General features: G+C 44.3%; 1 protein-coding gene across 5 annotated transcripts in view; it reads right to left on the bottom strand.

Annotated features, from left to right (window-relative positions):
• Nucleotides 1-23,583, bottom strand: part of RPP40 (ribonuclease P/MRP subunit p40) — a 498,013-nt gene extending 474,430 nt beyond the window's left edge. For 4 of the 5 annotated variants that reach the window (XM_086965034.1, XM_086965035.1, XM_086965036.1 and 1 more), the window contains exon 1: nucleotides 22,762-23,583. In XM_086965034.1, the coding sequence (XP_086821160.1) occupies nucleotides 22,762-22,884 (123 nt within the window). In that variant the 5' untranslated portion in view covers nucleotides 22,885-23,583. The remainder of the gene's footprint in view (nucleotides 1-22,761) is intronic. The other variant, XM_086965038.1, reaches the window with a different exon arrangement.
• Nucleotides 23,584-23,853: the final 270 nt, after the last annotated feature.

Raw genomic sequence — 23,853 nt, 5'->3', positions numbered from 1 at the left:
GCGTAGTCACTGCATAGTGACGTTGTTAATAATGTTTTTTCTAAGTATTCTAATTATTATTGCCAGCATTCTGCTACCTATATATTGGCCTATTTTCAGGCGTGAACAATCTGCTTACAATGTCTCTGCTGAACACATTTTTAGTGAACTTCCTGCACATGAACTCTATTACAGACTTGCGCTGCGCAACAATACATTCATTAGTATGTTACACCACTCCCATCAGACAAATAATGCTACAGACTGTTGGATATGTGGCCGACTCCCTCCCTACCAGAATTACAAGGGAGCTCTGCCCCTCTTTCCGTACCCGTTCACTCACAATGGCTCCTGTGGGGCATGGTTTAAAATAATTAATTCCTTAGATCCTGATATTGCTGTTTTCGATGGGGGCTGGGTTTGGGGAAACTTGAACTTAGTCCTGCTCAACGTCTGTTACCCTGATAAAGAGGGACTTCCCACTCGAATAGGAACTGATCTAGAAAATGAAGTATATGGATTAGGTAATTACACAATTAGCCTTATGATCCTTACTGTTGAATCCGAAGCTGCTCCAGTTTTGCCCCATATGTTAGTATTACCAGTCACAGGTGAATTATGTGTTAGCAAGAAAGGTTCAGTACACGTAGGTCATAGTAAATGCACTACTGTGGTCGAGTTCAGTGACCATGGTAAATCATCCTTTAAAGCTACCAGTCATTCCTACTTTGTTTGTGGTCATACCGCATACCTTCGTCTACCTCCAGATTGGGATGGTACCTGTTACATTGCATTCCTTCTGCCACCTGTTTTTCTAGCTCCCCCTGATTACCATAGAAATACGAATCTAGCACCGAATAGACCCAAAAGAGATATTCCCCTTGTCGACTACACAGAAACGGCATGGGAACAGTACACTGATTTCAATAAAGGATTCTTTTTCTTCCTAGGACCTGTCCAAAACAGTAAATTGATACGCAGATTAACTAGAACACTTGAAGCAGTAGTACATGAAACTGCCTCCGCCTTAGGTAACTTAACAGAGGAGCAATCTGCTATGCGGGTTGTTGTCCTTCAAAATCGTCTTGTAATTGACGTCATCTTGGCAGATAGAGGTGGAGCCTGTAAGGTCATCGGGTCAAGTTGCTGTGTTTTCATTCCACAAAATGCACCATCTGTCTATCAAGCTATTACCCGTCTGCATAAAATTGCAAATCAGATACATCAGAATCCAGGCACCTGGACTTGGTCCGGTTGGTTCTGGACTACGTTAACAGCTTGGGGATGGAAGATCTTATCCTTCCTAGGCATTGGCCTTGTTATAGTATTCAGCTGCTGCCTGTGCCTGCAGTGTGGGCCAGCGATTTGTGGACTGTGTGCCACATCGTGCATTGAACATTCCAGTTGTCTCTCAAACAGTCAAAGAAAGAAAGATGAACATATAATGTTACAAGAACAGACTGATCGATTCATGAGGATCGATATATCATGAAGGGTCCGTAGGGAACAAGGAGGGAATGAGGTAATATAAATTTTATGGTCAAGTTATGTTCCCTAGCGCGTACCCCACCGACTCCATGTACGAGTTAAAGTGCATGTAACTTCCCTCCTGTACCAGCTATGAAGACGCAAATACATTTGCGTCCACCGTCAACTTGTCCTCTTTCAGACCCACCATGAATGGGTTGGATGGTCCGTTCCTAAGTATGCTATGCCAACGTCTTTTTGTAGTGTACTCCTACGTTTTTCAGCCCTGGCTGAAGTAGGCCCTGAATCTCTGCCACCGAACCTCTTTTCTGGCTTCTGACTCCGAGAAATCTCTGCCCAGGCAGCCCCCGTATCCGTGAACTCTGACTTACTTCTAGCGCGGCCCTCCGTGCTCAGCTCAGCCTGCTGCCTGCCAAGATTGACTATAACCTTCGAGTTATCTGTTTCCCTCCCCGAAAATACATTCCTTCCTGCTAGCTTCAGTAAACATCCTTCCTCAGCTACAGGGCTAAAGGGCCGACCTGTCTCTATGCAAGTAATTCATAGCCTCCGTTGCCCTGCTTTCATGGAAGGCCCCTTGCCCCACGCTTCTCATACAGACACCCAGGCGCTTATACACGCACTCACAGCAAGTATAGAATAGCTTCTGCTCTAGAGACCTTTCTGCCCAGATAGCTTAGTTCCCAAACATCAGATATCAGATATGATAGAAGCACAAGTTGATCTGACATGCCAGACTTCTGTCTCTTTCCGTCAGTGTAAATGTCAAGTCCCCTGCACCCCTCCAGTTACACGTCATGCAGCTGCGCGCGCATCTAAGCTTCCGATTTCTGCTGACATTGCAACATTCTGTTAGCACCACCCCTTGGTGCCACCCACTTGTGTCACCTATCAGTGACGTTTCCAGAACACACCTCTAGCTCACGCCTCTTGATTACGTACATGTGCCACGTGTATATTGTTATCTTGTCTTCTCTCAGCTGTTACGCCTCTTGCACTGTTACTTATGGAATGAAATAAGTATATAAGCTATGTACTGTTAATAAAATGTGGCGCTCTATCCCTTCTGACACCCTGTGTGGTGGTCAGAACATGATATCCTGATTCCTTTATGAGGAATAAAACCCTTAGAAACTCTTACACCACGGACTCTGTTTTCCTTCATTTTGATTGAGTTATTATTGATTAAGTACTTACCTGCATAGAAATTAAGAGAGTAAATTAATTATTTACGTCAGTATGCCATTATTCAATATACAAAAAAAAGAGTGTCTCGAACAAGGGGTGTACGGGAACAGGGGGGCTCTTGCCAAAGACAGAAGCGGGGAAGCAGATTAGAGCATGGAATGGTGGGTGGTCAAGAGGCAAGCATAGCAAAGGAGTGCGAGAAGAGATAATAGGTTAGAGAGAAAGACTGAAGTCAGGAAACAAGAAGAGAGAGCAAGATGGAGAGGCTTATACAAAATACAAAAAAAGCATGGCTTGAACAAGGGGTGTACAGGAAAAGGGGGGCTCTTGTTAAAGACAAAAGCGGGGAAGCCGATTAGAGCATGGAATGGTGGGTGGTCAAGATGCAATCATAGCGAAGGAGTGTGAGAAGAGATAATAGGTCAGAGAGAAAGACTGAAGTTGGGAAACAAGAAGCGCAAGCAATACAGAGAGGCGAGCAAGGCGCGCACGCTTGGGAGAGCAGTCTACTCCTTTTCGAAGCACACACTCATGCGTGTGGCGCGCCCCTGCGTGCTCCCCATGGTGTATGCCGCCACAAGCACGAGTATGCGCTTTGAAAAAGAGCTGAACAACAGCTAAAGGTCTTCTATGCAGCGCGATTTCAGGAACTGAAATCCACTAACCACACATTCAGCATGTTTTTCAAGCTCATGACCTCATCTAAATTAGGGTGTCTGTCTTTGTCTATACAATGGATCTAAAAACCATCGCCTCTGGCAAAACTACAGGGTTCTGTCCACACCAGATTTGTTCAATGGGAGGAAAAAAAAAATTATTGTGTCGAAAGGGAGAAAAAGAAACAAACATTTTTTTTAATTGTTTCTTATACGATCGGACCTGCTAAGTTCTCAAGTTCAAAATATCTGGTTTTAAACTCACCAAGATATCTTGCCTCTTTTATCAGATTTCCTGTAATACCCCCTCACACTGATGAACCCAATGTCAGAGAAAAACAAGCTAATGAGATTGCATAACGTATGTGGAATTGAGGCTTTGTGGCTGACATCCTAGTAGGTCATTCAAGATACACAAATGGTTGTAGCTCACATTTTAACTTCCAGAAAACAAATGCCCTCCTCTAATCATGCCCGTGGCATGAATCTACAGTTAGATTCATGCCGTGGAGTCTAGCCTTGATGCTGGTCTGTGCTACCTGAAGATCAGCGAAGCACACCAGCACTTCAACGAGTCCTTAAGTTCCATCTCCATTTGTTAACAGAAGACATGGGGTGCGGCCTCAGCTGATCTAAAGCGTCTCACCCCTCTAGGCTCTAACTATGTGTGTTCTGCTTGAAACTTCTTCACAATCTCGATAAGGGGACAGTGAGAGAGGTGGGGAAAGAGGGAGCCAATTGAAAGAGGGGATTGATATAGAAGGATACACCTGGTCCTCCATGCCCTCTAAGAACATGACGTGAATGCCCGCCGAGGTGCCTGTGTACCTGCACTGCTGAGGCAGCATCTTCACATTTAGAGGACATAGATAGCCCTGTCCCCTGGGGTAACCTCCCATACAGCAGGACAAAGAGGTGGGATTGTAAGGAGAAGATGGCAGATCTGGGGTGAGCTGAGTAGAGCTTGAGTCAGTGCAAAAGGAGGCGGCTGGGCATGCAAGGGAGCGCTTGCATCAGAGAGCTCACTCCTGAACACATGATGAACCTTCCCTCGCGTTATCTACAGGGGACTTTTGCTTTTGGACTAAATAACTGAAGCGACAACAGGACAAAGAGGTCATCTGCATGAAAGCACCCTGCCCCACGTCTAGTCAACACAGAGAAACTCTCCAGTCTATTCACAGACGCTATCAGCTTGTTCGAAGGATGTGAGAAGTCACAGAAGTCATACACATCAGTCATGCTTCAAGACATGCAGCCCCATGACCCGTATGTGCATGGGTAACCTGCCCACACATTGCCCTCCTCCACATGGGCACCCTCCGCGCATCACCCTCCTGTGCATGGGCACCCTGCCCGTGCACCTCCCTGCATGGGAACCCTGCCTGCGTACCACCTTGCAAGGGCACCCTGCCCGTGCACCGCTTTCCTGTGCATGCACTCGGTGTAGCGTCCGTTAAGTGATACATGAAGACTGCTAGAGTCTGGAGTGTGCTGCTATGGAACTGTTCATCAGAGGCTAAACCACAGGGTGCCTGGCCCACCCCAGGATCTCCTGATGGGAATATCCACAAACTGATGCCATGCTGTCACCAGCCGACTTGCTAATAATGCCCCTTTTATCCCAGCATGCCACATGCAGGTCACTCCAGCACATCCTGCGTGGCCAGATAAAACAAATTACGGCCATGGAAGCGGGAAAAAGACACGGAGATGAAGACGGAGGAGAGAGCTGGAGAAAGCGAAATAAATAGAGGTAGAGCGAAAGAAAGCGATAGAGAAAAGCACATGAAGACAGAAGAGAGAGGGATAGAGAGAGAGCGGGAAAGATGATGGCAGGAGAAGAAGGTGGGAGAGAGCGCAGTAGATAGAGTGAGGTGAATACGGAAAGAAGGAAGACAGAAGAGTCGGGGTGAGAAACAGAACGGCAAAAAGGCAGGAGTGAGAGCCGTCTGGGGAGAGACAGAGAGGAAGAGGGTGGACAGAAAGAGTAAGAGTTTCGGAGGGCAGATTTGGAGAGCGGGCTCGAGAGGTGATGGGATCAAAAATGGAGAGGGAAAGTGAAACTATGGGAAGAGAAAGAAAATCTTGCTTGAGAGAGAGAACGTGGAGACAGGGATTGGGGGATGGGACTGGCGCATTAATGGAGAGGCAAAAAGGAAATTGAGAGGGCGGAGCGAGTGAGTGGGCGAGGAGAGAGGCGCTTGCATGTTTTTGCTGGCCCTGGAGTGGTGCATGCGTGTGTGCGTGCATGCGCAGTCTGCTCGTTTTCGAAGCACATACTCGTGCTAGTGGCACACCCCTGCGCGCTCCCGCAAGGAGTATGCCGCCACAAGCACGAGTATGTGCTTTGAAAAAGAGCTGAACAACGGCTAAAGGTCTCCTATGCAGCGCATGCACGCTGCGTAGGCGAGACCTAAAAAAAATAACACACTGCCCGTATCCTAGGTCGAATCTTTGAGTGTACTGGAAGTAAATTGTGCTGGAGAAATGGCGATCCATAACAGAAATGGGGCATAAAAGCCTGTGAGCTGCAAATTTTAAAAGAATGATTCAGAAAAGGGGGTGGTGATGAACAGAGTGTCTGAATTAAGCAGACCACTCTTACCCAGTCCAAAGATCAGGGTTTGATCCATCACCGTTATTTAGCTCACTGCACCATCCCAGCTCAGAACCTGGCTACATGCAAATTAGTCTGTCCCTGGCCCAGTGCATCATGGGAACAGGGCAGACCAGACTACCAAGCCAATTCTTCACTGGAAAGGAGACAAGCTACCGGGAACCGGTTTCTGGCATTTCAGCAGTCGTCGGCCCAGCTTGCTTGAATCCTGATGGTGCAGTGAGCAAGGGACTCATGTCTGAGTATACCCTGCCACACCTATAGTGGCCAAAAACGATTCAGAAAAGGGGGTGGTGATGAACAGAGTGTCTGAATTAAGCAGACCACTCTTACCCAGTCCAAAGATCAGGGCTTGATCCATCACCGTTATTTAGCTCACTGCACCATCCCAGCTCAGAACCGGACTACATGCAAATTAGTCTGTCCCTGGCCCAGTGCATCATGGGAACAGGGCAGACCAGACTACCAAACCAATTCTTCACTGGAAAGGAGACAACCTACCGGGGACAGGTTTCTGGAATTTCAGCCGTCGTCGGCCCGGCTTGCTTGAATCCTGATGGTGCAGTGAGCAAGGGACTCATGTCTGAGTATACCCTGCCACACCTAAAGTGGCCAAAAACGATTCAGAAAAGAATGGAATTTTTATCCGGATTGCAAGCATACTATACTCCTTGTATTCTCCATAAAAATAATCCTAGGAGTTCATACCAATGTTCTAGGTGCCATAACAAGAATGCAGGAGATGGCCCCATATATTTTTTACCTGTCCCATACTTTATGACTTCTGGTGTCAGATTTTTCACCCAGCCAGGCACTATCTTAGCTCTATTTGGTTTTTCAAGACAGACCAAATCATTCACTAGGGCAGTACAGTGTTTTAATTTTATAACAATGGCCGTTGCACGATCACTTGTATTACAAGGCTGGAAGTCGAGAATATCTCTAACAGTGGACCAATGGTTTAATAAGATGGTTAGGACTAAAAAGTTTGAATATCAATATGCTTTGAGAAATAAGAGTTTATCCTAATTCTATGCAATCTGGAGGATCTTGGATTACGATGAATAATATGCACTTTAACTTTTTATTAAGGTATTGAGATTAAATCATTAATGATAATGCTCTTGAGTCCAAGGTTATGAGTATATTGCTTTTTTTTATATAAAATTTTTTATTGTTGTTTCGTTGTCATACATGTTTATACATCAACAAGCAGCCCGTCCCGACGTTGTCCGGGAGCAAAAGGCTGCTTCAGGGCCCCCGCCCGCCCCGCAGAAGAGTTGTCTGTGCAAGTCCTGGCCCTGTTTAACTGATTTGGCCCACTTGTGTTATTTTTTTAATTCGTATGTATTGTTTTCCGCGTTTTATGTTGTCCGCAAGATGTGAGGAAAGCGTTGTGTTACCTGTTTAATGTTTTTTTTTCTTTCGAAGGCTCTTTCCGTGTGTTCGTTTTTGTATCCCTTCAAAGAAGTTTCCCTTTTGTTTTGTCAATTGTGTGGTAAAGTCCTGACAGTGCTCGAGTGATTATGGGCAGTTGTGTTATTTTCGTTATTCGTATGTCTTATTGTAAGCGTTTTATCTTGTCCGCAAGATGTGAGGAAAGTCTTGTGAATGCGCAGTCTATTGCGTTTCTCCGTTAAGAAATGTCGGCTTTCATTGTTCGTGCTTAGCCCCCTGTGACGTTGTTGGTCAATGGCCAATGGTTAAAGGCTATTTTTTTTGGTAAGCCGAAGTCGTGTGTGTGTTTTCTTTAGTGCGTTGTATTTGGTGTAGTATGCGATTAATCCTGCCCCCTGTGTGGCGTCATTTGACACTCCTCGTCGATGGAAGGCCCGCCCGGTTTTTAATGCGAAGGCGTCAATGTTGTCTGGGTAACTGCAACGAATGTGTGTATATTTCTTATTACCAAAGAAGAGAATACATTTTTAATCAACAAACATCCCAAATTGCCGACCTTCTATTTGATTCCGAAGGTCCACAAAGGATTGGACCCATTACAGGGCAGACCAATAATCTCAGCCCAAAACAGCATGTTTGAAAACACATCGAGATATGTGGATTTCTACTTACAGGACTTTGTAAAAAACTTGCCCACATTTATACAGGATTCCAGAGATTTCTTGATGAAATTGAATGAATTGGAGTGGTCCGATAACTATTTGTTGATGACACTGGATATCAAAGCACTTTATACCTGTGTAAGGCATGATGAAGGAATGGCAGCATTGGAACACTTTTTAAATCAACGGACTATAGAACTGTATGCTCACAACAAAATGCTTCTTACAATGATTAAGTGGTGCCTATTCAATAATCGATTTCTGTATGACGGTAGAATTTTCAGACAGAAACAAGGTGTAACAATGGGGGCATGCTTCTCCCCCAGCTATGCGTGTTTACACGTGGGCTGGTGGGAGGAGCATGTCCTCAAGAGGGAACACAAAGCTCTCTTTGATCGACATGTGATGAGAATGTGGAGATTTATTGATGATATCTTCATAGTGTGGGATGGGACAGAGGATGAAGCGCTTCTCTTTGTCAATAATATCAATGTAAATCAATGTAATCTAGAGTTTACACATCAGATTAATACCTCCAAGATTAGCTTTTCGGACATAGAAATCATGATTCAGGATGGAAAGGTGGAAACTTATATATTTCAAAAACCATCGGCAGGTAATACCCTGCTTCATGCGAAGAGTTTCCATCCTAGACACACAATTACAAGCTTACCGTATGGTGAGTTTTTGAGGGTGAAGAGATCATGTAGTACAGAGAGTATGTGTGAAAATGCTTCGTTACAAATAAAGTCCAAACTTGCAGAAAGAGGTTATAATGAGAGGGTTTTGTGTAATGCCCTCCACAAGGCCTCATTGATTCCGAGGGAGAACTTATTGAAAAAACAGGCAGTTCAGCCAAAAGAGGTCCCTAATACAGACAGTCTGAACAAAACATGCAGATTTATCACAACATATAGTAGGCAATCCAACACAATCAGAAAAATCATGAGCAAAGAGTGGCCTATAGTGATGACGGATGGCATATTGAGAGAGATTTACAACCAAAAACCTCAATTCACATTTCGGAAGGCATATTCTATGAAATCCGAATTAGTGAAAACCAGTCCTGAGATTTGGAATAAGAATTGGCTTCCCTCTAGATGTGGATTCTTTAAATGCCACACATGCAGAGCATGCCAATTTGGAGTAAACACTTCTTTGTATACCAGTGCATACTCTGATCAGCCCATTAAAATAAAAGGGAACTTTAACTGCAAGACGGAATATGCAGTGTATATTCTGAATTGTAAGAGTGGGCTGAGATACGTTGGCAGCACGATAAAACCAGTGCAAACCAGAATCCTCCAGCACCTACGAGCAACTGTCAACTCGGATCCCACGTATCCGGTTGCACGCCATGTCAAAGCGGAACATGGGAGCGATGTAAATGTGCTCTCTTATTATGTCATCGACCATGTTCCTGGCAGTAAAAGGGGTGGTGACAGGGAGAAATTACTTCGCCAACTCGAAACCAGATACATAATCGAGTTAGATAGTAAAAGCCCTAAGGGACTTAATATTTGCGAAGATCTTTTTCACTTCTTATAAAAATCTTTGAATATGGTTTTGATGGATAATCTGGTAAATCTCCACTATGAGGCAATAACTATCTATATGTGGTGGTGTGGTCTAATTTTTGAAGTGTTTAATATGATTTTTAGACATTTTAATATTAATCACATATTTATTGTTTAGATTTAGTCCTCTAGTAACAATCATAGATGGATTCTAGGCAAGATGGTGTTATTGTGATTCGTCATGAATTGTATATTTCTAGAGGATTTAAGGAGCCAATAATACAATGGCCTTCTTCTTTTAATATGGGGCCACAAACCACACTTTGCATTGTAATCCTCATAGTTTGGAATTCCATAGCTTGATTACATATGTCATCCCGCTGTTTATAGTGTAACACTGCTCATGTATTTGTACAGCTATAATTTATTTCCACCCTGAGTTTGAGTTTAGCAAACGCTTCTGTCCCTCACACCTTTTTTTCCCAATCCAATTTAAAGCAGTGGGTTTATGGTAGGATAACTCTCGGCTGAGAGGCTCCATTAAGCCAACTGCACTGTGGAACTTAATTTTAAAAATCACTTGCACTATTAGGGGTGTGTGACTGTAAAGGTGCCTTGTACATAACAAATGGAAAATTTCTCAGTTTAATATGACTAAAACAAGTGTTAATAGTAATGCCTTTGTTAAAATCTGACATGGGAGGTTAACGGTTACTCGAGTATATACAATGCAAAGAAATGTGTAAACTCAATTGTATATGAATTAGTTCTGAAATACGGGGAACAGTATACATGAAATATTTATTGTGACATAGGAATTGTGGTCCACAATATGTTCTCCGTTCACGGCACTCTTATTTGTTTGGATGTAAAACGAGTATGTTTTCCATGTTTATTTCTGCACCAGTCACTAATCACGGGATTAGCCTCATTGTAAATAAGGGGCGGGGATACTTGCACAGATCACCAGCGAGCAAGGCGTCTGAGAACGCCGAAATGCGTTTGAGTTTCCTGTTCGGAACATGCACTTTTGAAAACTATGCTGAATAAATTTTACCTGCGGCTGCGGTAAAATAGAACATTTGGTGGCCGTCTCTCTTTTCCCTGGGAAACTTGGGCGCCATTAGGAAAGCGGTGTGAAGAGTGGTCGTTGGATATTTCTTATAGTGCGCACCTCTGCTCTTTTTGTATATTGGTGTTACCGCGGTGTATGTGTGAATTTAAGTTCATTGAAAGCGCATTTCCTCTGTATGTGTTGGGATTTGCAAATGTTTGTTAGAAATTCATTGAAAGCGCATTTCCGCTCTATGTCTGCATATTGTGCGTTCTAAATTCAGTGAAAGCGCATTTCCGCTCTATGTGTGCATATGTAAGTGTGTTGTGAAGTCGCTTGGCCTATGTTTGTTATTTGCACTTGGCACGGCCCTGTAAATGCCCACATTTGTTGTTTGAGACGCCCACGGCCACGCCCCCAAGGGACTACTTTACCACTTTTGGCGTTTTTTGCTTTTTTAATGTATATGGTGTACATATCTATAGCCTATGTCCTTCTGCCACATCTCCCCTTTCAAATGGTGTATTGGGTGTAGTGATTGGTGCATTACTTTTGTAGTTTACCTGGCTCAAAGGTTTGTGTTCTCTCTTTATAATAGTAGTATAGATAGATAAACACATCACATTGCATTGCATACACGACAGTTCCGTCTCAACCCCTAAATAGTACACTACAACAGGTGACACCATTTCTCCCAGTATCCCTCCCGTGTCTACATCATCCAGATATACTCATTATCCAGCCCCCTCTGTATTCATGGACAATCTTCCGGAGTAGATGTAGTTTGCAGAGGTTCACAGATATTTCCTCGGAATTCATTCCACTTTCCCCATATTCTAGACCATTTTTTAGGACACCCTCTGTGTGTATACACTGCTCTTTCTGCCACCATGGCGGCATCCATGTCATTTTTTTCCTATTGCTGCTGCGTATTTAACACCCCGGATCCCCAGTTCCTTGCTATATTGCGCTTAGCAATCGTCAACCCGAGTGTAGCCCAGTTCTGTAGTGCCAAGTTTAGGTCAGTAGGTTGCCAAATATTTAAGATACAGCATCTGGGGTTTCGCTGGACCTCTGCACCCCCCCCCCCCCACCTCCGAGATCTCATTTGTAGGAGAGTATGGTCTGCTTTCCTAAGGTCACCCCACTTTTTGCTTCACTGGTTTTCGACTTAATGTGGCTGTGTGCCTGCTAATCAGACCCACAGCCCAGCTGTGCTCTCTCTAAATTCAATACAATGTACTTTAGGTACATTACCAATTGGACATTGGGTCACCTTACGAGCCCCTGTACAGTGTACTATAGGTACCCAGGGCATAGGTGCATCCAAGGCCTACCAGGGGCTGCAGCATGTATTATGCCACCCCTGGCTGGCCACTCCCATTGACACAACTGGCTGATCACTCAGCTGGGGCAAGGTCGTGTAATCACCCCTTGCTTGGAAATAGTATTCCTATATCTAACCTTATATATAGACACATATACACCTATAAGTCACTCCTGTGGCAGGCCTTAACAATCCTGGAGCCAGAGTGCTTGGTTTTATGTGAGATGGTGCTCTGGCATGAGCTGAGCCTGTCTGCAGCTTTCGGAACCATGTCCCTATAGCTGTTCTAGGATATAGCCATACCATGTACTCTTAAGTGCATTATGAACCTTGCGGTTAAATGCTAACTCTGGTTTGGCTTTATCAAAGCATGTCGAGTAAGGTGTCATACGATTTGGAATAGTACCCCCTCGCCAGTTCTGGCGACGGGGGTAGCATTCCACCCTTTTAGAGGGAGAAGACATGTTGCCCTACTAATCCCGATTAAAGTTAGCCAGAGCCTCAGCATCACAAAATGGATGCTGCTGCCACAGACCCAAGTCTGACCTCCTGCTGCTGGGAGTCCTTCCAGCGAGGGAGGCTTGGACAATAGGTTTCCCGTCTTGGGAGGTGCTAGCACCACCCCAGACAGGCTACAGTGTATTGGGGCAGGGAGGGCTGAAAGAAATGAGACACTACCTGGGGCATACAAGGTGTCCCATGCATAGTCCAGTTCAAACCGCTGCTGGGGCACTGCAGCCCCAGCTCTGGCATGAAACCGGACAAAGGGAAAGGGGTGTAACCACCCCCTTTCCTGGTCCCACCCATAGGAGGGACCTAGCAGGTAATCCAGCCCCTAGATTTGGTATATAGGTAGGAGCTGAGGCCCAAGACTTTAGATTTATCCTGACTGAAACTTGAAACGAAACTCTGGACCTTCGACATTCTACCTGAAGATAGAAGACTGAAGAATCTCCCTTGTGTTCAAGGAGTGACCACCCTGCACAAGCAGGCACCATCCAGCGATCAACGGCTTGCTTTGTCGACGCTCCCGCCGGAGCCCGAGCACAGAGCCTAACAAGAACCGGACTTCCAGACTTCCTATAGCCAGATCTACAGTCCCAGCAAAGCTGAGACCCGTGGAGGTGACGAGAGACGTGGGACCGGCCGTCTTGAAAAGTCAGCGACTTGCTTTCTGTGCAGCTTCTGAGGCATCCTCGAAGCTGTGCATTGGGGATTGAGAAGCCCCAGCCCCGAGCATCATCTGCACTGAAGATCCACCCTGTACACTCCACGAGTTCTGCGTGGGGCCCTCCTGCCTTTTCCTGCTCGACGCGTCTATCCGTTCACTTGCCCGTTGGCTAGTGGCCATCTTGACGACGAAACCTTGAATTTACACCGCTGGTCTGGTTGCTCCAGACTGGCCCCTGCATCCCTGAAAAGAAGCAGCCCATCAGACCCTTGCTGGTCTGATTAAGAAGCCAACTTCGGTTCCTGCGTGGGTTGCCCTTGCCAAGGCTTGTTGACTTCAATCCGGTAGCCGACATCGCCGGACAGTCAGTGCCTGACTCCTGGTTGTCGTCGACGCCTCCTGGTCCACGTGGCTACAGAGACAAGCTTCACAACATCACCTGATTGCTTCGCGACATCGCCTGGTTCCTTCCTGGTCACTGGCTAGTGACCCAGACTCTGTCCCCTCTGCTTTCAGGTACTCTTCATCCTCGATCCGCCCTTGGATCCAACCGGACACTTCTCTCCTGGTCGCCTGCAGCATCTTTCTTCACGGCTCCATAGGATTCAGCGATGAAACCCGACACACTGACACCTTTGAACCCGCTTCTTGTGGGTGTGGTAACGCGAGTACTCTCGTGCTCCTGTGGGTATGGACTATCCTAGTGTCTAGGTTTCAAGTAACTATGAACCCGCTTCCTGTGGGTGAGGTAACGCGAGTAATTCGGTGCTCCTGTGGGTATGGACTATCCTAGTGTCTAGGTTTCAAGTAACTTTCATCGAGTCCAGTCAGAAGTGCCCTAAAAGAACTAGTTCCTAACTCTTTCATTCCCATACAAACTCTAGGGTAACTTGCGTGTGAGTAAAGACTCTGCACACGCCTCCCGTGGGCCTCCTGCTTCCTATCCCTTGGTAGTACAGCGTAGCCCCAGGGATTCCCTAGGCCCTAGGCCTATTCATTTTCCGAGCAGTGGTACTTATACCACTATTTTAGTATATGGTTTAGCGTGCCCCTAGGGCCCTACTGTATTTTGTGCAACTTATTGTATTTCAATTAGGTATCATGTTATGTGCTTGTGCCTCTGACCTCATAAAGAGTTCAGAGGGATTGTTCAGAAATAAATACATATATATTTTATATATATCCTGTTTGGTGTCCTTTCATTTGGTATTAAATGGGTTACATATGGTAAAACAGCTGGCTTCACATGCCCTCTTGAGTTTAGCCTAAGACTTCTTTGTCCATGCTACCACTAGGATAGCTGGTCTATAAGGTTGACTTTACAACCATCGCCATAAGGGTTGTTTGGACTGGTGCAAGGTGCTCACTAGAATAGTGAACATCATATACAAGTAAGGAATGGCGGAAACTGAACGCTATCGCTATGGCCAAATTAAACACGCTCTTCAGAGCGCTATCCCCCTTGGCGCCAAATTAGCAGTCTTCCCTCCTAGAAGACAGACTACTCACGAATTACATGGAAAAAAAAGCCATATCACAGACCTACTGTAAACTGGTTAATAATCTACCTGACCCCATGATAGCACTGAAGAGAAAATGGCAAACAGACTTAGGAGACATGGAGGATTCAGACTGGATGGACGCACTGGCGTCTGCCCGAGAGGCAGCAATTTCATCTAGGTTAAAACTCATACAACTCAAAGTGCTGCATCGTTTATATTACCCTTGCACCACATTACACAAACTCGGGCACACACTTGATTCACTCGATACATTTGGTCCAATATTGTATGGTCTGTTTACAATGCAATCCGGGAAAGGGAGAAAGTGTTTTGAGTGGGAATTTTGCACCTCCTGTTTTACCATTTGAAGTACTCCAGATGGATTACATCCACATGGAGTGCGTCAACAACTTAAAATATGTTCTGGTAGTGGTTTGTTGAGGCCTACCCAACTAAAGAGAAAACTGCTTTGGCTACAGCAAAAGCTCTAATCAAAGATTTTATCCCTAGATACGGGCTGCCCTGTTTGATTTGGTCAGATAACGGGGGACATTTCCGCAGGGCTCTTGTTAGACATATCTGTGACGGACTGCAGATACAACAGAAGTACCATGCAGCTCAACACCACCCTCAGTCGGCAGGTTTAGTCGAAAAGTATAATGGAATTTTGAAATTAAAAATGGATAAGATTCAGGAAAGTACTGGTTTGAAGTGGCCCGATACCTTGCCCCTGGCCCTCATGTCATTACAAGTTACCCCTCATTCACGTTCTGGTCTCTCTACCTACGAAGTAATTTTTGGGCGACCTGCCAATGTATGGGGCGTGCCCAGACCACGGTCCTTTACCGATGTTGAATATCCTATGTTAATTGATTATCTGTATACTTTGACTAAAGACCTCCGATCTATTCATCAGCAGGTAGCATCAGTACTGCAGCCCCTGCCAGAGGGTCCGGGACATCGATTGGAACCTTGCCAATGGGTACTGGTCAAGAAGTACGACCGAGACACCAGCCTGGCTCAAAGGTGGTCTAAGCCATATCAAATCCTCCTTGCCACGCGGACGGCTGTAAAGGTGGAGGGGAAGAAACACCGAATCCAATGTTTCTCATCTCAAACGGTTACCACTCCCGCTCCCGTATGATCAGCAGCATCCAAATGGAATTTTGACCCAGGAAAGTGAGAGAGCCACTGCATTTGTTCCTTTTTCCGACGCCTGTGAAATAGAGCAAAGGCAAGAAGAAGGAGTGACGGGATCGGGCGGAACGGTCCCCAGTGAATCCGCAATTGCCCTTCAACCTGTCACCGATATCCCAGTAAGCAGGAGCTCAGATGAAGGAAACGCACCTTCGGTGCTGTTCTCTGATCAGGAGGTTCCGGGTCATGTACGTTACAACTTGCGGCCAAGAAAACATCACGGTACCTCAGATGCCACGGTTAGGAGATAAGGAAAGACTTGAATAAGTAGGGTTTTCTAGATTTCTAGTCTGAGGTACTGAGCGAGACACTGGACTAAACTAATTGAGAGCTGGAACTTTGCTCTTGCGCTGTGTTGAGAAAGAAAGACTGTCACATGTGACCGGCCAGGTTGTACATTGGATTTCCTTGACGACGACATTTTGCTTTCTTGAGATGAACGATAGGAGTCTGCCTGTGAGACTCTAGACGGACACAGGGAGAAGAACCCCTCTGGCAGGACGGACTGCTGTGCCAGAGTTTAGCTTTGGACTTTTAGTTAGGAATGTTACCCTTTTGGTCGCATTATACCTGAAGAAGAACGTCCTTTTACACCACGATATTTGCCATTTTATGAGCCAATATTTTCTGCCTGGACCATGCGTGTAAAAATAGCTTTTGTGATAGTAATAACAGTTATATTAGCCATTTTTATAAGTATATTCGTATATTTAGAGTATAGATATCCAATGCAAACCATGATACCCTCTACCATTGCCCCGCCTGAGCACTTGATGTTCACTTTAGCACCGCATAAGGAGAGACACCGCCAGACTTATGCTAAGAATGTATTCATAGAAATGCTCCATAAAACCTATAGTACTACTTTTATGACCAATTGTTGGGTTTGAGGACTTTTGCCATCAGTTATGCATAAACACGGCTTATTCCTCTCTCTGCCCTTATCATACTTAGGTAGCTGTGAAGCATGGTTCCAAATGTTCTCCGCCATGTACAACCATTATGTGGAAAACCCCAAACAATACTCAGAAAAAGATTATAATACGATTCTAGCTTACATTGAAACACACCAGGGATTCGATCCAGCGGGAAATGGGGGAGAGGGATCACTGGACCCAGATGCTTGTATGAATTTGTATACTACTAATGAAAATAGTACTTGGTTGAAAGATGAACTTTATGATTTTGCAAATTTTAATCATTCTCAGTATTTCCATCAGTTTGTCACCAGGAACGTTACAAGTGAACGCATTATGCCCGTCCCTATTTGAATACTTCCTCTGCTTTCTGTGTACAAGGAACTGGGCATGTGCAAGTTGGGAATAGCGTTTGTAATTACACATATAGAATGAAAATTTTTAGCAGTCCTCCACTGTTGACACCACTGAATGTGTATTTTGTATGTGGGGAAAATGCTTACACCTGGTTACCACTGGGATGGGCTGGGCAATGTTACCTGTCTTTCTTGTACCCTCCGGTATACATAGCACCATCAGATTATCACAAAACTGATCAACTTCATAACACAAAAATAGTTTCCAATAGACAGCGAAGGCAGCTCGGAACGACTGAGGTTGATCATACTGATACTTCCTCGCAACAGTTTACGGATTTTACAAAGGGATTGGTCCCTTTTTGGGGACCGATATTCAATAGTAGAGAAATAAGACGATTGTCCAGGTTCGTGGAGAATGTCATAAATATCACTACTGAGATTATGACAAATATTACAGTAGAGCTTCAAGCTACGAGACTCGTTTCTCTTCAGAACCGGATGGTTCTTGATGTTATCTTGGCTGATCGGGGAGGAGCATGTCGGGTGATCGGCAGCTCCTGCTGCGTTTACATTCCAGACTCCGCCCCCACGGTTCACTTGGCTATTCAGAAATTGCATCGCATTGCTGCAGAAATGCACACTGAGAATGGATCCTGGTAACTCTCTAGTTGGTTTTGGGGGCTTCTATCTACTTGGGGTTGGAAATTATTGATGATAGTTGCTGGAGCCGCAGGTATCCTCTTCACTTGCTGCCTTTGTATGCAATGTGGTCCAGCCTGTTGCTCCTACTGTGCCACCAAATTTACAGCCATGCTTGTCCCCTCTCCTACCCTTTCTAAGCCTCATATGCTCCAACAGGAGATTTGTGAGTTAATGGCCATTGATGAGGAAGTTTTCCAAGATTAATATTTCTCTTAGTTAGCTGCAGGAGGGTTTGAGGAACCAAAATCCAAATTAGGCCTGGTAAAACACATAATTACGGTTAGAAATTAGCGTGATGTACCTATTAGACTAATGTAGGCGTCTGAGTATTAATAAGCTCACATATGTAATATCCTTGGGATTAACGTACACACTATTTAGCTTTTCGTCTTCTCACTAGCAATATAGTTTGGTCTGACGGGCGCCATCTTGGGGCCTAGTCCGCTTGCAGCATTAGTAGAAAACTACCATTGCACTGGGTAAGCCAACTACCATTGCAACGGGACGCCCCTGGGTAAGCTGAGCGCATTATAAATTTCATATTATTATTATCACTTAGTAAGAGCCGTTCTCCTGAGAAATAGTCTGACAAATGTAACAAGCTGCTGCTCCTGCACGTCAGACCTGTCAAGGTTGTAGGTGGGGGTAGGCTGGATAAGCACATTCTAGGAGGCGCTGTGTGGACTCTCCTAGAGCTGGCAGAAGAGAGTTACCCTCCTCGACCTTGCTATAACGATCTGAGCTAAAACTAAGGATGCTTTGTGTGTCATATATGGTCTTTCCTTTGCACCAACCTGTACCAACTTGTATTTTTCTTTCTTAGGTAACAGTTTCGAAATGTAACAGTATATATGTGATCTGTTGATAATGTGCCAGCAGTCTTCTCGGCGGACTTCAAGGGGTTTGGTCGCGAGAAGCTCCTCTGGCAGAGTTTGTTTGTATAATAAACGATTGGACCTTCTGCACTGCCAACTGACTGATTATTGGTAAATGATAGCAGGGCTATTTGTAAGTATAGCTCTATTGGTTTGATAAATTTTCAGTACTTCCGTGGCATGGGTGCTGGATGAGGGTCTGAGTTTGGCCAGCCACCACTTGGGAGTCCAAAAGTGAAGAGTTGAGAACAAAAGGTCACTATTTCTATTGTATTCTCGATGAGCTTGAGTCAGTTTAATTTCATCCATTCAATAACTTCTGTCATGCAGGTGTGAACTAATTCCTTGTGTTAGGGGTTTTGTCCAAGAGGGAGAGTACCAGATGTGTGTCGCTGGCGTAAGGGAGGATGTTGATGTCATGTGCTTGGATGACACTGGCCATGTCAATTAACAATAGTCAAGCCATTAAAACATAGAAATGTCACACAGAAGCTATGTTAAAACTTGACAGCTATAGATAATCTAATCCAAGTGCTGCAAGCAGGTATTTTATCTCCTGATGAGTGTATAGTGTAAACAGTAAATATAAGAGAAAAGCTCTGTAAAATGTGTCCTAGAGCTTTCTCAATGACCCATGGCTGATATACTAATGAGTAGTGTACGCATGAAGCTGCGTGTGCATCCCTGTAACAAGAGGCACTCCAAGTGGGTCCGTAGGCAGAATCCAAAGTTAATCAAGGGGAAAGTTTATCTTAATTTGCAAAAGTTTTTTATTGCATGAGCTTTTAGTTCTTTTCTTCACGATATTGATAGCATATCGAAAGTTGAAAATAAAGTTGTGATATTATCATTTGGTAGAACTCCGATGCATTTCGGGCGGTGTGCCCTTTCTCAAGGAGTACTGAAAGAAGAAGAAATAAGCAACAGTCAGGAAACTGAATTAACGAGTGGGGAAGGTCATGAGGGTAAATCAATAAACAAAGTAATCATAATGTTTAAAAAATAGCTGGGCAGAATGGTGCGCAGAGAACAGTGAAGGGAATCGGGGTTAGCGAGATGGTAATGTGGGCGGTGTTTAAAGGGTTATATCAACTAATGTGGCGGGGGTAACAAAGGTAGGGAAAATTATTAACGGAAAGGGTACGACGTGGGTGTGGTGAAGGCTATGAGCAAAACTAACAGAAGCTAGTGAATATCGGAGAATGCTGCCTGAATGCCTATAATGATCGAGGACGGTGAAATGAAAATAGAGTAGGTGGCCATCTTGGGTGGGGAGAAAAGAAGAGGAGGTAACCAGTAAAGGCTAAGAAAATAAAGTGTAAATGAAAGCGTAAAGAGCAAGGCATGAAAGTACAAGTGGAACATCTTGACTATAAATAACAACTAAATTCAGTGCGATCATTAAGTCCATGTGGCTTCAATGTTTGTAAACGATAAATCCATTCTAGTTCCCGTTTTAGAAGAAGTTTACGATTGTCAATTCCTTCTTTTGTCATCACAGTTTCCAAGACGATGAATTGCAGTTGAGCAATCGTATGGTGGAATTCAAGAAAGTGGGTAGCAACGTTAGATTTGTCGATCTTTGTCCGGATGTTGGATTTGTGCTCGTTAATGCGCACTTTGATCTTTCTCTCAGTTTTACCAACATATAGTTTACCGCAAGGGTATTTGATGGCATAGATTAAATTCATGGAGTCACAAGTGGCGTTCACGTTAAGTTTGATTGTATGACCTTTCATGGGGTGTTTGATGTTGTTCCCTTTAATAATGCAATTGCAATTATTATAGTTCATGCATGGCCGAGTTCCTATGTTTTCTTTGACGATGACAGATTTTTTTGTCAATATTTCTTTAATATTGTTGCTGCGAGTGTAGGCAAACAAAGGTTGTGTCTTAAAAAGGTCTCTGAAGTCAGGTTCTATTTGTAAAATGGACCAGTGTTTGAAGATGATTTTTTTAAGTTGCGCTTGCCGTGGAGTATTTTGATACCAGCACCATGCGTTGATCTGTCTGTTTGGTGCTTTTAATAAAAGTTTCCTGTCTGTTGATGGCTGCGACTCGTGTAATGGCATCCTCAAGAATGGTTTCAGGGTAACCTCTTTGTATAAAGCGGTCATGCATTTCTTTGATTCTTAGTTGGAGGGTGGTTTCCTCAGATACAATGCGTTTCACGCGTAGCATTTGTGAATACGGTAGATGTTTCTTAAGTGATTCCTGATGGAAACTCGAGTAGTGTAGGGTGTTATTCCGATCTGTAGGTTTACGGTAAAGATCCGTGATGAGCACTTGTTCAGTGATTTTGATGTTAATGTCCAAAAAGGAGATGTCTGTTTCACTCATATGCCAGGTGAGTTTGATTCTCTCATTTTTGGTGTTTAATTCAGTTAATGCATTGGTAAGAGTCTTTGGTGTCCGTCCACATGAAAAAGAGATCGTTTAACCTCTTGGCTGCTAATGACAAGGGTAACTCGTCATGAACTTTCCATTCACTTCAATGGAAAGAATAATGGGTGCCTTAGCACTGAAGTGGCTATGTACCTAACGTACATCTTGATTTTGTCATAGAAGTCCTTATTGCTATAGATGTAAGTGTTTTCAAAATATTGCATATAAATGTTTGTGTACGTGGGAGCCGCACAGTTTCCCATCGACATTCCGGATAGTTGAAGATACCAGCAGTTATCTTGTTGAAAATAGCTGTGGTATATTGTGCAGATCATAAGTTCCATAAGGAATGCTTGCATTGGGGTATCAATATCACTGTGAAGGATACTTGTTCAATGGCTTCAATACCCCCTTGATGGGGGATAGAGGTGTAAAGGGAACTGACATCAGCAGTACATAATATGATTGGTTCTGTTGAATCTGTATGAATTTCAGAGAGTTTCAGTAGAAATTCGGTAGTGTCTTTAATATTAGTTGATATAACCCTTTAAACACCGCCCACATTACCATCTCACTAACCCCGATTCCCTTCACTTTTCTCTGCGCACCATTCTGCCCAGCTATTTTTTAAACATTATGATTACTTTGTTTATTGCTTTACCCTCATGACCTTCCCCACTCGTTAATTCAGTTTCCTGACTGTTGCTTATTTCTTCTTCTTTCAGTACTCCTTGAGAAAGGGCACACCGCCCGAAATGCATCGGAGTTCTACCAAATGATAAGAACTAAAAACTCATGCAATAAAAAACTTTTGCAAATTAAGATAAACTTTCTCCTTGATTAACTTTGGATTCTGCCTACGAACCCACTTGGAGTGCCTCTTGTTACAGGGATGCACACGGAGCTTCATGCGTACACTACTCATTAGTGTACTTCAGGCACCCCTAGGACGGAGACGCGACCTGTGAGAGCACCCTACCCGCCAAAACCTCAAGCCAAATTTTCATTTTACCTTTTCATATCAAACAGCAGTGCACCCTCCACCACCAATTTTGATAATTAAAGTAAACACAGACTGGAGAGTCATGTTTTAAAAAATGAACAGAGGATTTTATATAAAGTTTATTCAAGGATCATGTTGGTCCTTTAGCAGAGTCTTAAAATATGGATTTAGGGCTGGTATTTGCTCTCAATAAAGTGATACTCAAAGTGTCATGGATGTCACTCATATGCAAAATCAAAACATATGTCACTCGCATGCTGAAAGGTTGGCAGCTATGCGTGCTGCGGTTCGATCTGAAGCCAGACTAGTAGCCGTGAAGGAGATAGTTAGCACTGATGCATATGGTGCACAAAAGAACTGACTTGCCTCTTGACAGTAATGACTTGTCAGGCGGCTGAGGGAGGGGATGGGGGCATAAATGATTCCAAGTTCATATTCAAAAACTATCACCTCTAAATGACACCCAAAAGCAGCAATATATAACCTGATGTACAGAGGTAAATTAATTCAGTGCGGTAAAGAAATATACTTTTTGGATTTTTGAACAGATATCATATTTTTCAGTTATTTTTGTTGCACGATTTACATGCCATTACATGTTCATGGCTCACTCTTAATCAGGGTCATAGAGCCAAGCCTGTCCCACGGATCTGCTCTTCCCGACATCTTTTTTTGGCTAGCTCTCCACATTCCCGCACAGGCTTTCTACAATAACAATTCCTGACACGTGCTACGAAGTTGACTGGTACACGCACACTCACCCTGTAGTTGAATGGATGTTCCCGCACGCGCTCAGCGTGCTTGGACTTCTCTCCCTTGAAGCTGGACCTGTCGCAGACCAACAAGTACCGGGGGGTCTGCTCCAACCTGCGGAGCATGGCCATCACCCAGCACTCCCTCTTCTTCAAACTATCCTCGGAAGAAAACCGGCAACGGCGGCTTCTGCTGTCAGAGAACCACACTCCAGAAACGGAACGACACGCCCCTTCCGCGGTTTGCAAACAGGGCGGCCATTGCAGAATGGCTGTAGCCTAAATAAACTCAATGAAGTGCAGCCAGAACACGTAGCAGAGGAGGCATTTCCGTGCCTGGATTTAGAGAGAGATGTGAAATACATTAATGAGCAACAGCGTCGAGACTCGTCTGCCCCTTTTAAGTAAACATAATGAACATAGTACTGAGGAATGTATCAAAACCATTAAGTGAAGCTAGTGCAAAATGAAATTTTCGTGGAACTTCGACGCCAGGCAAAAATATCGAGTTTCAAGATCGCCACAACCCGATCACAGCATAACAGCTCGAGCCGAGGAGTCTGTGAAATAATGCTTCTTGGGCAAAATGAGCGAGTCCACAGTTGTGACATCTCCAGGCGATCCAGTCTAGCCTACCGTAAAATCGTCCGTCCTCTGCTGTTGAAGCCATGCGGGATATCAAACTGAAAAGTTTTCGAGGTCGTGCTACTTATTTATCGAGGGCTCCAAAAGGACGTATCATGTTAAATTCTCAAGAGACGGGGGAGCTGAGGATCTACGAGAGGGGGGATGACCCAACTTAAATGTAGGTATTAGGAAAGCGGGATTTCCTGGTAAAGCGCTAAAGCGCCGCCACCTGCTGGGCGTGGTAGAGATAGCATCTACACACGGAGCTCTGTTTTTTTTGCTGTAACATTTACTGCCTCATGGCAGGCTACCTTAGTGAAAATATTATTGAAATACACGGCACAGAGTAGCAGAAACGAGCGTCCTACGTGAGGTAAACGTGAATTTCCTCAATAATGCTAGTAAAAATTTTCGATGTGTGAATAAAAATTGTCGGGGATCTTTTGCGTGGCACACAGATACTGAATACATTAA

Source organism: Lissotriton vulgaris, chromosome 4_1 (genome assembly GCF_964263255.1).
Source record: "Lissotriton vulgaris chromosome 4_1, aLisVul1.2, whole genome shotgun sequence".
Taxonomy (NCBI): Eukaryota; Metazoa; Chordata; class Amphibia; order Caudata; family Salamandridae; genus Lissotriton; species Lissotriton vulgaris.
Note: the sequence above shows the minus strand (reverse complement) of the source record. Positions and strands in the feature narration are given on the sequence as shown.